Source organism: Octopus bimaculoides, chromosome 30 (genome assembly GCF_046866305.1).
Source record: "Octopus bimaculoides isolate indiv1 chromosome 30, ASM4686630v1, whole genome shotgun sequence".
Lineage (NCBI taxonomy): Eukaryota > Metazoa > Mollusca > Cephalopoda > Octopoda > Octopodidae > Octopus > Octopus bimaculoides.
Window position 1 is genome coordinate 15,190,579 of NC_142957.1, and position 15,000 is coordinate 15,205,578.

At 38.7% G+C, this 15,000-nt stretch overlaps 1 protein-coding gene across 6 annotated transcripts in view; it reads left to right on the forward strand.

The window, feature by feature from the left end:
• The window catches only part of LOC106872908 (papilin), a 147,947-nt gene that overhangs the window by 127,817 nt on the left and 5,130 nt on the right, over positions 1 to 15,000 (forward strand). For all 6 annotated transcript variants that reach the window (XM_089346501.1, XM_089346502.1, XM_089346503.1 and 3 more), the window contains 9 exons: positions 1 to 64; positions 998 to 1,228; positions 2,261 to 2,515; positions 3,256 to 3,426; positions 4,534 to 4,701; positions 6,492 to 6,674; positions 8,235 to 8,444; positions 9,462 to 9,810; positions 10,284 to 10,435. The exon at positions 1 to 64 is cut by the window's left edge and continues 107 nt beyond it. In XM_089346501.1, the coding sequence (XP_089202627.1) occupies positions 1 to 64; positions 998 to 1,228; positions 2,261 to 2,515; positions 3,256 to 3,426; positions 4,534 to 4,701; positions 6,492 to 6,674; positions 8,235 to 8,444; positions 9,462 to 9,810; positions 10,284 to 10,435 (1,783 nt within the window). The remainder of the gene's footprint in view (positions 65 to 997; positions 1,229 to 2,260; positions 2,516 to 3,255; positions 3,427 to 4,533; positions 4,702 to 6,491; positions 6,675 to 8,234; positions 8,445 to 9,461; positions 9,811 to 10,283; positions 10,436 to 15,000) is intronic.

Here is a 15,000-nt window from a genome sequence, read left to right on the forward strand (position 1 = left end):
TGTGGTGGCAACAATAACCGTTACAATTCTAAAGAGGAGTGTGAGAAAATATGCCAGCCAAAAGGTATGTCACGATAAAAGTTGGTCAGCATTTCATTGTTGTTCATGCAGTTGTTGTTGTAGCAAGCCTTGTGCACAACCTTCCAAGTTCAAGAAACTGATGGAGATATAAATTATTATTCCATTCCTGTTGACACCATTCTACTAATCCAGTATTCCACTCTTCTACTATTCCACTCTTCTACTATTCCACTCTTCTACTATTCCACTCTTCTTTTTGTTGAAAAATTTAAATATTATTCTATTCCTGTTGACACCATTCTGCTAATCCAGTATTCCACTCTTCTACTATTCCACTCTTCTACTATTCCACTCTTCTTTTTGTTGAAAAATTTAAATATTATTCCATTCCTGTTGACACCATTCTACTAATCCAGTATTCCACTCTTCTACTATTCCACTCTTCTTTTTGTTGAAAAATTTAAATAATATTCCATTCCTGTTGACACCATTCTGCTAATCCAGTATTCCACTCTTCTACTATTCCACTCTTCTTTTTGTTGAAAAATTTAAATATTATTCCATTCCTGTTGACACCATTCTGCTAATCCAGTATTCCACTCTTCTACTATTCCACTCTTCTTTTTGTTGAAAAATTTAAATATTATTCCATTCCTGTTGACACCATTCTGCTAATCCAGTATTCCACTCTTCTACTATTCCACTCTTCTTTTTGTTGAAAAATTTAAATATTATTCCATTCCTGTTGACACCATTCTGCTAATCCAGTATTCCACTCTTCTACTATTCCACTCTTTTTTTTGTTGAAAAATTTAAATATTATTCTATTCCTGTTGACACCATTCTGCTAATCCAGTATTCCACTCTTCTACTATTCCACTCTTCTTTTTGTTGCAAAATTAAAAAATTATTCCATTCTTGTTGACACCATTCTGCTAATCCACTATTCCACTCTTCTGCCATTCCACTCTTCCAGATATGTGTTCTCTACCAAAAGAAACAGGAATATGTTATGCTTACAGTGAGCAATATTACTTCAATATGGTTACAAGGCAGTGTGAGAAGTTCGTCTACGGTGGCTGTGGTGGAAATGTCAACCGCTTCGCCTCGATCTACAGATGTGAACAGTTGTGTTCTGCTTTCGTTGTGAAACCCATCACCACCACCCCCACCACCACCACCATCTGGGCTCCTACAGTGCCGAAAAGTGAGTATTCAAACAAGTATTCTTACACACACATGTGTGTGTGTGTGTGTGTGTGTGTGTGTGTGTGTGAATGCACGTACATATACCTGTGGATTACTCAAGAGGTCATTGTTCATTCATATACCGGGTTGTCTGACGAGTTTCAGAGTTTTCTGCAAGGTACTACACATCATCGTTGTCGTTTAACGTCCGCTTTCCATGCTGGCATGGGTTGGACGATTTGACTGAGGACTGGTGAAACCGGATGGCAACACCAGGCTCCAATCTGATTTGGGAGAGTTTCTACAGCTGGATGCCCTTCCTAACACCATATACATATATATATAATATATATATATATCATCATCATCGTTTAACATCCGCCTTCCATGCTAGCATGGGTTGGACGATTTGACTGAGGACTGGTGAAACCAGATGGCTACACCAGGCTCCAATCTGATCTGGCAGAGTTTCTACAGCTGGATGCCCTTCCTAATGCCAATAAATATATATATATATATATATATATATATATATATCATCATCATCGTTTAACGTCTGCTTTCCATGCTAGCATGGGTTGGACGATTTGACTGAGGACTGGTGAAACCAGATGGCTGCACCAGGCTCCAATCTGATTTGGCAGAGTTTCTACAGCTGGATGCCCTTCCTAACGCCAACCACTCCGAGAGTGTAGTGGGTGCTTTTACATGCCACCGACACAAAGGCCAATCAGGCGGTACTAGCAATGGCCACGCTCAAAATGGTGTATTTTATGTGCCACCCGCACAAGAGCCAGTCCAGGGGCACTGGCAATGATCTCACTCGAAAGTCCTTACACATGCCACGGGCACAAGTGCCAGAAAGGCGATGCTGGGCACAGGTGCCATCACAATTTTGCTTTCGCTTGCCCCAACAGGTCTTCGAGGCGCAGGAGTGGCTGTGTGGTAAGTAGCTTGCTTACCAACCACCTGGCTCCAGGTTCAGTCCCACTGCGTCTTCCAGTTTTTCACCTTATGGCACCCCTCACCATTTTCCCCTTTTCCTCCATAGACGTCTGCCAGTTGCCAAAGGAGCCAGGAAACTGCTACAGCTACAGTGAACAGTACTTCTTCAACAGTAAGTTGGGCCGATGCGAAAGATTTGTGTATGGCGGATGCGGAGGCAATGCGAACCGTTTTGCCACGTTCTTGGAATGTCGCAACAAGTGCGAGCCAAAAACGCTGCAGCCAAGCTTCACTTTCCCAACTCCAAGCAGACCGAAACCAGTTCCAACAGATAACCAGACAAAACCAATGCCAAAACCAGGTCAGTGAGAAAGAGAAATTTTTGTCTTCTTTATTCAATAATTTGGTCCTAAGTGATTCATTATATTTTATTCTGCTTTTATTCTACCATTTTATTAAATATAACTTTTCTATACCGTTCCATAGAGGATTATATATGTTTTAGCAGTGGATAATCTAAATAAATTCTCTTTTTCATATCTTTATTTTCTAATTATAATTTCTTTTTTTATTTCATTAACCATCTCTTTGTATCTACCTCTTAAAATATCCTTTATATATATATATATATATATATATATATATATATATATATATATATATATATAGGTGCAGTAGCGACTATGTGGTAAGTAGCTTGCTTACCAACCACATGGTCCTGGGTTCAGTTCCATTGCGTGGTACCTTGGCCAAGTGTCTTCTACTATAGCTTCTGGCTGACCAAAGCCTTGTGAGTGAATTTGGTAGACGGAAACTGAAAGAAGCCCGTCGTATATATGTATATATATGTGTGTGTGTGTGTCTGTGTTTGTCCCCCCAATGTCGCTTGACAACCGATGCTGGTGTGTTTACGTCCTCGTCACTTAGTGATTCGGCAAAAAGAGACCGATAGAATAAGTACTAGGCTTACAAAGAATAAGTCCTGGGGTCAATGTACTCAACTGAAGGCGGTGCTCCAGCATGGCCACAGTTGAACGACCGAAACAATTCAAAGAATAAAAGCATATATACACTACACATATTGTTTTGTGTCTATTTCAGAGGTGTGCCACTTGCAGAAAATAGTGGGTCCGTGCTCCTACCGCACCACTGCATGGTACCACGACAGTTTGCAAGGTGTGTGCAGCCAGTTCAAGTACAGCGGGTGTGGCGGTAACCAGAATAACTTCAAGACTAAGGAAGAATGTGAAAGGGCCTGCAAGCCAGAGAAGGGTAAGTGACAAAGGGGCCAGTCTGTTTGTTGTTGAATCTATTCTGGCTGCTGCTGCTGCTGCTGTTGTTGTTGTTAAGGCGGTGAGCTAGCAGAATCATTAGTGTGTTGGATGAAATGCTTAAGGGTGCCAAAGAAGACATCAGATCACTTGAAGAATTCCACTCTTTGATTTCCCATCATGGTTGACATCACCACCACCACCACCACCACCACCACCACCACCCCGCTTCACCTGACTAATTAGCCTATAACTGGGACCCTGACAGGTGCTACCAGTGCATGTCAGAATAAAGTAAAAAAAAAAAAGGTAAAATTACCTTTTTGAGTCATGTCAACTCCTAAGGGCCAGTTTTCTGATTTTCATGGCAGATATATATTCCCCTCCTTGGACTGGATGCTGGTCCTTTTCAGAATTACTTATCTTTGCCAGCTGAGTGGACTGGAGCAACATGAAATGAAGGGCTTTGCTCAAGAACACAATGCATCGCCCAGTCCTGGAATTGAAACCACAATCTTACAGTTGTGAGTCCAGCACCCTAACCACTAAGCTACGCGCCTCCACTCCGGAAATCATATAGTAAAGTAAAGTTCCTTCCTAGTTTCCATAGCATATAAATCTCCCACCTGGATGGGATGCTGGTCCATTGTGGGATTAAAAGCACCCACTACTCTCTCGGAGTGTTGGTGTCAGGAAGAGCATCCAGCTGTAGAAACCTTGCCAAATCAGATTGGGGCCTGATGCAGCCTCCCGGTTTGCCAGTTCTCACTCAAACCGTCCAACCCATGCCAGTATGGAAAGCGGATGTTAAACGATGATGGGATGCTGGTCTATCGCAAGATTTCTCATTTTTGCCAGCTGAGTGGACTGGAGCGATGTGAAATGAAGTGTCTTGCTCAAGAACGCAATGCATCGCCCAGCCCAGTGTAGATGTGTGAGAACAATAGGTACTAAGAAGTGGTCCTACACTCATCAAAACCCTATAGCTCCAGAACCAGGGTCCCACTACTGGATGGAGTTTTAAAGACATACCCAGGATCTGGGACTTCTAACCTTTAGTCTAATCACCTGTATATGAACTATGACCTTTGACCTCTATTTTCACCAGATCTCTGTGACTTACCCCGAAATACTGGCAGGTGCCTCAATGTCACTCGTCGCTGGCATTTCTCAAAGAAAGAAAACAAATGCATAAGATTCGCATACACAGGCTGTGGGGGCAACGCCAACAACTTTGAAACAGAAGACGAATGCCGTAAAGCTTGCAAGGCCCCAGGTATTTTCCCATTCCATATTTTCAACTTTTGTTCTTTTGATGTTTCTTCTATAAAGTTCCTTTAATTCCTACATATGTTTCAAAATATATGTGCACTCTATTCCAAAGAAGTAAGAGCTGCTGGAATTGCACATATATTCATCGTCAGGGAACCAATATATAGAAGCAAGACAAATGCTATATATTTGTATATATATATATATATATATATATATATATATAAATACAAATAGATCTTCTATAAATATTCCGTGGTGAACTTAGCCTGATCCTCGGCATCATTCCAGCACTTTGTGGTCTTCGGGTGGCTTTAGCAAAGTCGACTAAATCAATGGGCTTAATATGAGGACTAGTTTAACAAGACCACCTAGTCCCTGAGTGCTTTAAACAGAGGCTACAAGGGGAGGGAGCCTTAATATATTCCCTGTTTTATTAAACGCCGTGGAGGCGTAATGGCCCAGTGGTTAGGGCAGTGGACTCGCGGTCATAGGATTGCGGTTTCGATTCCCAGACTGGGCGTTGTGAGTGTTTATTGAACGAAAACATCTAAAAAGCTCCACGAGGCTCCGGCAGGGGATGGTGGCGAACCCTGCTGTACTCTTTCACCACAACTTTCTCTCACCCTTTCTTCCTGTTTCTGTTGTGCCTGTAATTCAAAGGGTCAGCCTTGTCACATTCTGTGTCACGCTGAATATCCCCCGAGAACTACGTTAAGGGTACAACGTGTCTGTGGAGTGCTCAGCCACTTGCACGTTAATTTCACGAGCAGGCTGTTCCGTTGATCGGATCAACTGGAACCCTCGACGTCGTAAGTGACGGAGTGCCAACAATATATTTGTATGCATGTGTAACGTCTTGCTCTCTCACTCACTTTTCCTATTTGTATATATATATATATATATATATATATGTATATATATAATGGGTATTACTACAGAATAATGCCACACACTAGACTTCCCAAATAAACACATTTTAGTACCGAATGCGAGGAAAACAGCTTTTGAAAGAAACCAACATTTTTTTAAAAAATAAACTTAACTATGTATCGACTGATTTCATGATTACCAGAGAAACTAGATTTAATTCTGGTAATCGTGAAATCGGTCGATACATAGTTGAGTTTATTTTTTTTTTAAATGTTGGTTTCTTTCAAAAGCTGTTTTCCTTGCATTCGGTACTAAAATGTGTTTATTGGGAAGTCTAGTGTGTGGCATTATTCTGTAGTAATGCCATTTATATATATATATAAACGAATAGGTATATTCTTGGGAATAGAAATTTCCCTTTCAAATTTTTTTGCACACTAGCTTCCTGATAAAATTCTTGTAAAAGATTTTATCCTTTTTTGATTTTATACATATATATATATATTTTTTATTTTTATTTTTTATTTAAAAGCAGCAGAAATATAACAAAAAAACCGTTACTCTGAGTTTCACGTTCCCGTTCATCGGACAGTTCTGCTTTTAAATAAAACATATTACTCTACCTCTGGTATTTGAGTACTCTTTTTTTCCACCTTGTTGCACATTTCATGTGCTTACTCCGGTATATATATATATATATATATATATATATATATATATATATATATATATATATATTTCTGTGCACACATGCACATGTTTGTATCTGTGTGTGTTTACCCCCTCAGTGCCAGAACATACTGCCATCAAAACAGATTAAACATCCGGTCAGCCATGCTGCATGGTCAGAGTCCAAATAGCTGCATTGATCATCTCATTCCATGGCCGGCTATACTTTTATTTCATGAAATTTCATTTCAGGAGAATCCGCCAAAGACGTATGCCATTTCGCCAAGAAGATCGGCTCGTGCAAAGGGGCAATTCCTTCGTGGCATTATGATATGCCAGTTGGTCAATGCAGGAAATTTCTCTATGGAGGCTGCGAAGGCAACAAGAACAGGTTCACGACAAAATACGAGTGTGAAGCAATCTGCAACAAAAATGGTGAGTTGGCTTCATGCACATCATTTGAATATTTAAATACGCACTTCCACACACATGCATGTGTGCACACACACAATATCTTGTGGATGGAGTTCCTCTATGACTGGCCCACTGATATCTGTAATCCTCAATGTTTTATGTTAAGCCTGCTAATTTGGAGGGTTAAAGCTGTACTGTCACATCGGTGCAGTGGTTAGCACAGTTATACAGTTTACAGGAGATACAGCATTTGAATATATCTGTAGATATTACAGATATTATCCATCTCCTTGTGTGTGTGTGTGTAGTTCAAATTTACGGGGAAAAAATGATGGAGACAAGTGAGGATACAACAGGCAAGTGTATTAGTTTAGCGCTCAGGAAGAATGGAAAAGTCTTTGATGTTTCGAGCCCTACACTCTTCGACATAAGGGATTCAGAGGAAAAAAATATGGAGAGAGAAAGAAAAAAAAAATGGGTTGGGATTAACAATTCAACATAATATATATACATATATATATATATATATATATATATATATATATATATGCATATATATCATCATCATCATCATCATCATCGTTTAACGTCCGCCTTCCATGCTAGCATGGGTTGGACGATTTGACTGAGGACTGGTGAAACCGGATGGCAACACCAGGCTCCAATCTGATTTGGCAGAGTTTCTACAGCTGGATGCCCTTCCTAATGCCAACCACTTAGAGAGAGTAGTGGGTGCTTTTACTTGTCACCCGCACGAAGGCCTTTCAGGCGGTACTGGCAACGGCCACGCTCAAAATGGTGTATTTTATGTGCCACCCGCACAAGAGCCAGTCCAGGGGCACTGGCAACGATTATATATATATATATATATATAATCCAAGAGAGTTAGGGGTTGAGGATCCAACCCACTAAGGGATAATATATATCCAATATACTGCTGGGAGGGTACCCAATTATTGTTACACTAGTGTTATACCAAGTGCAATAAGTGGGTGCAGGTAAAAGGGTTTTTTTTAACCCTAAATTTATATAGCAATAAGAAAATGGAGGGGAATATGCGCTACCTATCGACTTGCAGACACTGTATTCCGTTGATTAATCTGTTTATTTTATAACTAAATTGACAAAAGACACATTATACAGACAATATACAGCAATTGGAGAAGGGTAAATGTCCAATTAAAAGGCAGTGCTCCAGCATGGCTGCAGTCAAATGACTGAAACAAGCAAAAGAATATATATATCTTTTATCTTTTACTTGTTTCAGTCATTTGACTGTGGCCATGCTGGAGCAGAGCTTTGAAGAATTTTAGTTAAACAAATCAACCCCATTACTTAATTGTTTATGTCTGATACATATTCCATCGGTCTTTTTCACTGAACTGCTAAGTTACACGAACAATAAACACCCCGAACACTGACTGTCTGACAGCGAATGGGGACAACCCAAATGCAAACACATACACACACACACACACACACACACACACACACACACACACACACACACACACACACACACACACACAGAGAAGAATGACAAAATAAATCCAATAAAATTTACAATGGTCTTTTCTACAGATATCTGCCGCCTTCCGGAAGATTCTGGAATCTGCTATGCATACAGCACTGCCTATTTCTATGACTCGAATATGAAGAAATGCAAGAAATTTGTGTATGGAGGGTGTGGTGGCAATGCTAACCGTTTCCCTACCATGGCAGATTGTTATAACTTGTGTGGCCCGAACGCCACAACTCCAAGAAACCAAACAGGTCCAATAATCCCAGGACGTAAGTGGGCAGCAGATTTTCAATCATTTTTCATTCATTTTTCATTCATTTTTCAATCATTTTTCAATCATTTTTCAGTTATTTTTTCATTTTTCAAATTTTTCATTCATTTTCAATAATTTTTTATTCATTTAAAAAATTTTTTATTCATTTTTCAAATGTTTTATTCATTTTTCAATCGTTTTTCATTCATTTTTCAATTATTTTTCATTTATTTTCCAATCATTTTTCATTCAATTTTCATTCATTTTTCAATCATTTTTCAATCATTTTTCAGTTATTTTTTCATTTTTCAAATTTTTCATTCATTTTCAATAATTTTTTATTCATTTAAAAATTTTTTTATTCATTTTTCAAATGTTTTATTCATTTTTCAATCGTTTTTCATTCAGTTTTCAATTATTTTTTATTTATTTTCCAATCATTTTTCATTCATTTTTCATTCACTTGTTTTCATTCTTCCATCAGCCTTATTCCACTACCATTATGATGGCCACCACCACTGTTGTGAGCATGCAGTGATGACTATCATATCACTTTTAACACTGCAACAACCACCGCCACTACCACCACCACCAATGCACCGACCTCCATTACCACTGCTGTCATTGCACAACCACCGCCGTCATCACATCACCACCACCATCATTGCACCACCACCACCACAACTACCACTATCATTGCACCACTACCACTGTCATTACACCACCATCATCACACCACCACCATCATCACACCACCACCATCATCACACCACCACCACCACCACCATTATCATCACACCACCACCATCATCACACCACCACCATCATCACACCACCACCATCATCACACTATCACCATCATCACACCATCACCACCACCATTATCATGACACCACCATCACCACCACCACCATCATCACCACCACCACCACCATCACCACCTCCACCACCATCATCACTCCACCAGCACTGCTGTCACCACCAACACCACTACCATTATCTATTATATCTGTCTCGTTACCATTAATTACAGCAATCCTTGTCAAACAGCCGATGAAATGCAAGTTGCCAGCATCGACGGGCTCGTGTCAGGACATCCGTCGAATGTGGTACTATGACCACGTCAAGGAACAGTGTGACCAGTTCTTCTACTCTGGCTGCGGCGGCAACGGCAACAGGTTCCAAAGTGAACTGGAATGCTTGGCATCCTGCCGAGTGAAATCCAGGCCCGAGATTCTAGCCCCGACTATTTCTCCCGTGCCTCCGTTCCTCACTGTGACGCCGTCCAGCAACATCATAAAACTTGGAGTTGATCTTAAGAAGAAGGTTGTCTTGCAATGCGGAGAAGCCGTCGGCTATTCTGTCACATGGAGTCATAATGGGTGAGTGGTCACTTTTAAGGTGGACACTTGTAGTGGACACCCTTAGAGCTGTTTCTGCTGTTGTCAGTGCTGTTCTTCCTCTTCTTCTTCTTCTTCTTGTTCTTGTTCTTGTTCTTCTTGTTCTTGTTCTTCTTGTTCTTGTTCTTGTTCTTCTTGTTGTTGTTGTTCTTCTTCTTCTTGTTTTTCTTCTTTTTCTTTTGCAAGGGATTATAACACTATCCATGTATAAGAAACTCCCATATTTTTTTAGTCTAATTTTTGGCAAAAAAGGGTATATGGAACTCCTTAATTTTGTGAGGTTAAAATTTGGATAAAGGGTTTTGTAGGGGATTATAACACTATCCATGTATAAGAAACTCCCATATTTTTTAAACCTAATTTTTGGCAAAAAAAATAGGGGGTTCCTTATGCCTGTTCAAATATGGCGTATACCTTGTTCTATCCCTCCTCCTCTCCCTCTCTCTGTTCATCAGCAAAGACATCTTCGCAGACAACCGACACGATATACAAGGATGGGAACTGGTGATCCACGATGTTGACTACAAAGATGTTGGCTTATACACCTGTCGACGCAACGATGACATCACAGACACACCTTTGGAAAGATATCAACTAAATATCAAAGGTAAGCAGACATAGTCTATCTAAGACTACATTATCTAACGTGCTCTTCTTTGTTGTTGTTGTTTAGCCCAAGGTCAGTCCTGTTCCAGGAGACCCTATGATCAAAGAAGCTCCACCTGTGACCATCCTGCCTTTTATATAGACATAGTCTATCTTGGACTACATTATCTAATGTGGTCTTCTGCGTTGCTGTTGTTAGGCCCAAGGTCAGTCCTGTTCCAGTTTCCGTCTACCAAATCCACTTACAAGGCTTTGGTCGGCCCAAGGCTATAGTAGAAGACACTTGCCCAAGGTGCCACGCAGTGGGACTGAACCCGGAACCATGTGGTTTGTAAGCAAGCTACTTACCACACAGCCACTCCTATGCCTATATTTGTTTTCTTGTGATTTACCTTGCATTTACTTTACATTGTTTTGGTCTTACCCAAGATCCTTTATACAATGTGTATATATATATATATACATACATACATATATATATATATATATATATATATATGCGTATATATACACTACCTTATAGAAATGCAAATACAGTAATCCCTTGCCATATCACTGTTCACCTGTCATGGTTTATTATTTAAGCTTACATCGATTCCACTGTGGTGTTGTTTTGCATTTATATTAAAATATAATATATACAAAATTATAAAAATAATTTTTTAAAAAATACACTACTGTTTCTACCTTGTGGATTTTCACCTATCGGTGGGGTGGTTTGGAACATAACACCCGCAATAGTCGAGGGATTACTGTATTTTACTATTGTGTTGTATAATAATAATATTAGGGATAAAATCCAAAATTACAGGTAAAAACTCAATTAAAATCAATTTATTAAAAATTAAAATTAAATTAAGTTTCACAGAGTAAAATATATGATCATGAACCTTGGTTCTTTTCCCTAAAACTATATATTTATATATTTTACTATTGTGTTGTATAATAATAATATTAGGGATAAAATCCAAAATTACAGGTAAAAACTCAATTAAAATCAATTTATTAAAAATTAAAATTAAATCAAGTTTCACAGAGTAAAATATATGATCATGAACCTTGGTTCTTTTCCCTAAAACTATATATTTATATATTTTACTATTGTGTTGTATAATAATAATATTAGGGATAAAATCCAAAATTACAAGTAAAAACTCAATTAAAATCAATTTATTAAAAATTAAAATTAAATCAAGTTTCACAGAGTAAAATATATGATCATGAACCTTGGTTCTTTTCCCTAAAACTATATATTTATATATTTTACTATTGTGTTGTATAATAATAATATTAGGGATAAAATCCAAAATTACAGGTAAAAACTCAATTAAAATCAATTTATTAAAAATTAAAATTAAATCAAGTTTCACAGAGTAAAACATATGATCATGAACCTTGGTTCTTTTCCCTAAAACTATATATTTATATATTTTACTATTGTGTTGTATAATAATAATATTAGGGATAAAATCCAAAATTACAGGTAAAAACTCAATTAAAATCAATTTATTAAAAATTAAAATTAAATTAAGTTTCACAAAGTAAAACATATGATCATGAACCTTGGTTCTTTTCCCTAAAACTATATATTTATATATTTTACTATTGTGTTGTATAATAATAATATTAGGAATAAAATCCAAAATTACAGGTAAAAACTCAATTAAAATCAATTTATTAAAAATTAACATTAAATCAAGTTTCACAGAGTAAAACATATGATCATGAACCTTGGTTCTTTTCCCTAAAACTATATATTTATATATTTTACTATTGTGTTGTATAATAATAATATTAGGGATAAAATCCAAAATTACAGGTAAAAACTCAATTAAAATCAATTTATTAAAAATTAAAATTAAATTAAGTTTCACAGAGTAAAACATATGATCATGAAACTTGGTTCTTTTCCCTAAAACTATATATTTATATATTTTACTATTGTGTTGTATATATATATAAAAATGTTTATGTTTGTTTATATGCATATATCCTACAAGTTACTGAATTTTTATTTATTTCCATAGGTCAAAATACCATCGTTATCATTTTCATTATCACCATCGTCAACATTTTTACCTAAGATTTTACTTGCTCGTATGGGATGGGCATGACTTCTCCACCACTTGTGATCTTTTTGTTATCTTTGCCTCTTCCACCTTCTTCCTGCCTCTTCCTTTTTCCGCTGGTTCCTTCTACATGGAACTTCGGCCCTCAACCCTCAGCCTCCAAAGTGCATTTGCATCTTTACAACAGTACACACTCCTCTCGTCTCGCACACTACATTGGAATCCTTTCGTACCCATATCTCTTCTGGCTTAACTCCTAACTGCTCCATCGTTCATGCACGCTAATACTATATTTCTCCGTTCAATGCTCATGGTTTGCTAACACGCAACATTGCACCTCGTACACAAGCATCGTACAGTCTGCTCTTTCGTTCAAATAGAGTATCTCCTTGTTGCCAACTGAGGTAACAGCTCTTAATTTCAACTACTCCTCTGCATTTGTTCCATACAAAATCTTTCGTTTTCATCAACCTGATTCTCATTCTACTGCTCCTCCTATGCACCCGTAGTTTATACTGGCTACACCTTATCCCGTTGCTGCCTTCTCACTATCTGCATATTGAACATCGCCACTTCCTTCTCGCCAGCAGAATCTTCTCTTCCTTCACTCTGTGTTATCTCTCAAGCTACTGCTATCTACTACCTTTGGATGATCTCTACTCAACTGCTACACAGCTGTGTGTGATCCCTACTGTTAACCAGCATCTTACTGCACTCACCCGAGTGGAGGCGCAATGGCCCGGTGGTTAGGGCAGCGGACTCGCGGTCATAGGATCGCGGTTTCGATTCCCAGATCGGGCATTGTGAGTGTTTATTGAGCGAAAAACAACTAAAAAGCTCCATGAGGCTCCGGCAGGGGATGGTGGCGAACCCTGCTGTACTCTTTCACCACAACTTTCTCTCACTCTTACTTCCTGTTTCTGTTGTACCTGTAATTCAAAGGGCCAGCCTTGTCACACTGTGTCACGCTGAATATCCCCCGAGAACTACATTAAGGGTACACGTGTCTGTGGAGTGCTCAGCCACTTGCATGCTAATTTCACGAGCAGGCTGTTCCGTTGATCGGATCAACTGGAACCCTCGACGTCGTAAGCGACGGAGTGCCAACAACAACTGCACTCACCCACCCACCTCTCCAGCAAAAAAGCACCAGCTCCTCCTTAGACCACATATTCCTTCCCCCACAAAACGCACACACCCCTCACCGTACCACAGCACTTATTGACTTCAGATTTCAACCCCTTATAATTTTTTTTTTCCTTTCCCTCCTCCTCCTCCTCCTCCCTCTCTCTCCCTTGCACAATTTTCTCTCTCTGGACCCCACCAAACTACCACAATCCACCTGCCCAATAAAAAGCCCCCTTCCCCTGTCACTCTCTTTCACTATTCATTCTTCCCCTTTAACACCTACACCTCTCCTATAAACCCTATCAAGTTCCTTGCAGCACTCATTATCTCCCTTACCCCTCCACCCTTCCTTAAACCTTTCTTTCTTTCTTTCTTTCTTTCTTATTACTCTTCTTTTTTCTGCATCTCTGTCTTCCCAAAATTCTATTGCTCTCTCCCCCTCTTTTACTCTGTTTCCCAACCAATTTTCTCCCCCCCCCCCCCGTCTCTCTCTCTCTCTGAATACTTCCAGCACTTCCAAGCGCATGCCCAGCTACTAATTCCGTTACCGTTTCCTAATCATTCTCCGTTCTGTCCAAGCTCTCAATCAACGAAACACAAACAAAATTATATATTTTTTTTCTCTTTTCCCGCCGAAAGGACTTCGTTTCAAACACAAAAAAAAACTCCTCACCAAATGACACACAAACCCCTCCACACACAAAAACACACATTCATTCATTCCTTCAGCTCTCAACGTGCCTTGTAGCACTTGAGGCGACAACAAGACCATTCCACCTTCTAACACCGAAAGCCTCCTTCATAGCTTGTTCCGTTGTTAACCCTTCTGCTTGTAAGATCTTCTTGTTATTGTTCTCCACCACATTTCTTTTGGTCAGCCACGTCTTCTTTTACTTTGTGGAACCAATTGCAAAACAATCCTGGCAATTGTGTTCGGTTTACATCGACAACCTTGACCCAGCCATTTCCATCTCCTTGCTTCAATAGTTTCTCTTATTGGTTTCACGTTAGCCTTGGTGTGTTGTTGGCTATTTGAGATCACATTCGGCCAGTAAGACCTTCAGAAACATACATACATACATACATAGATATATATAAATTCAATAATAGGATGAATTCTTTTACAAGAATTCATCAAGTAGCTAGCGTGAAACAAAACCTCATAAGGGAAAAAAATCCATCATTTATTCCCCTAAAATATATTTATTTTTATAAGGGCATTACTATACAATTATGCCTCACGGTAAAAATGTGTTTATTATGATAGTCTGACCTTAGAGTCCCTCATAGCGTGAGGCATTCTTGTATAGTAATGCCCTTATATAAATACATAGATATAGATATATATACATATACACAGATATACACA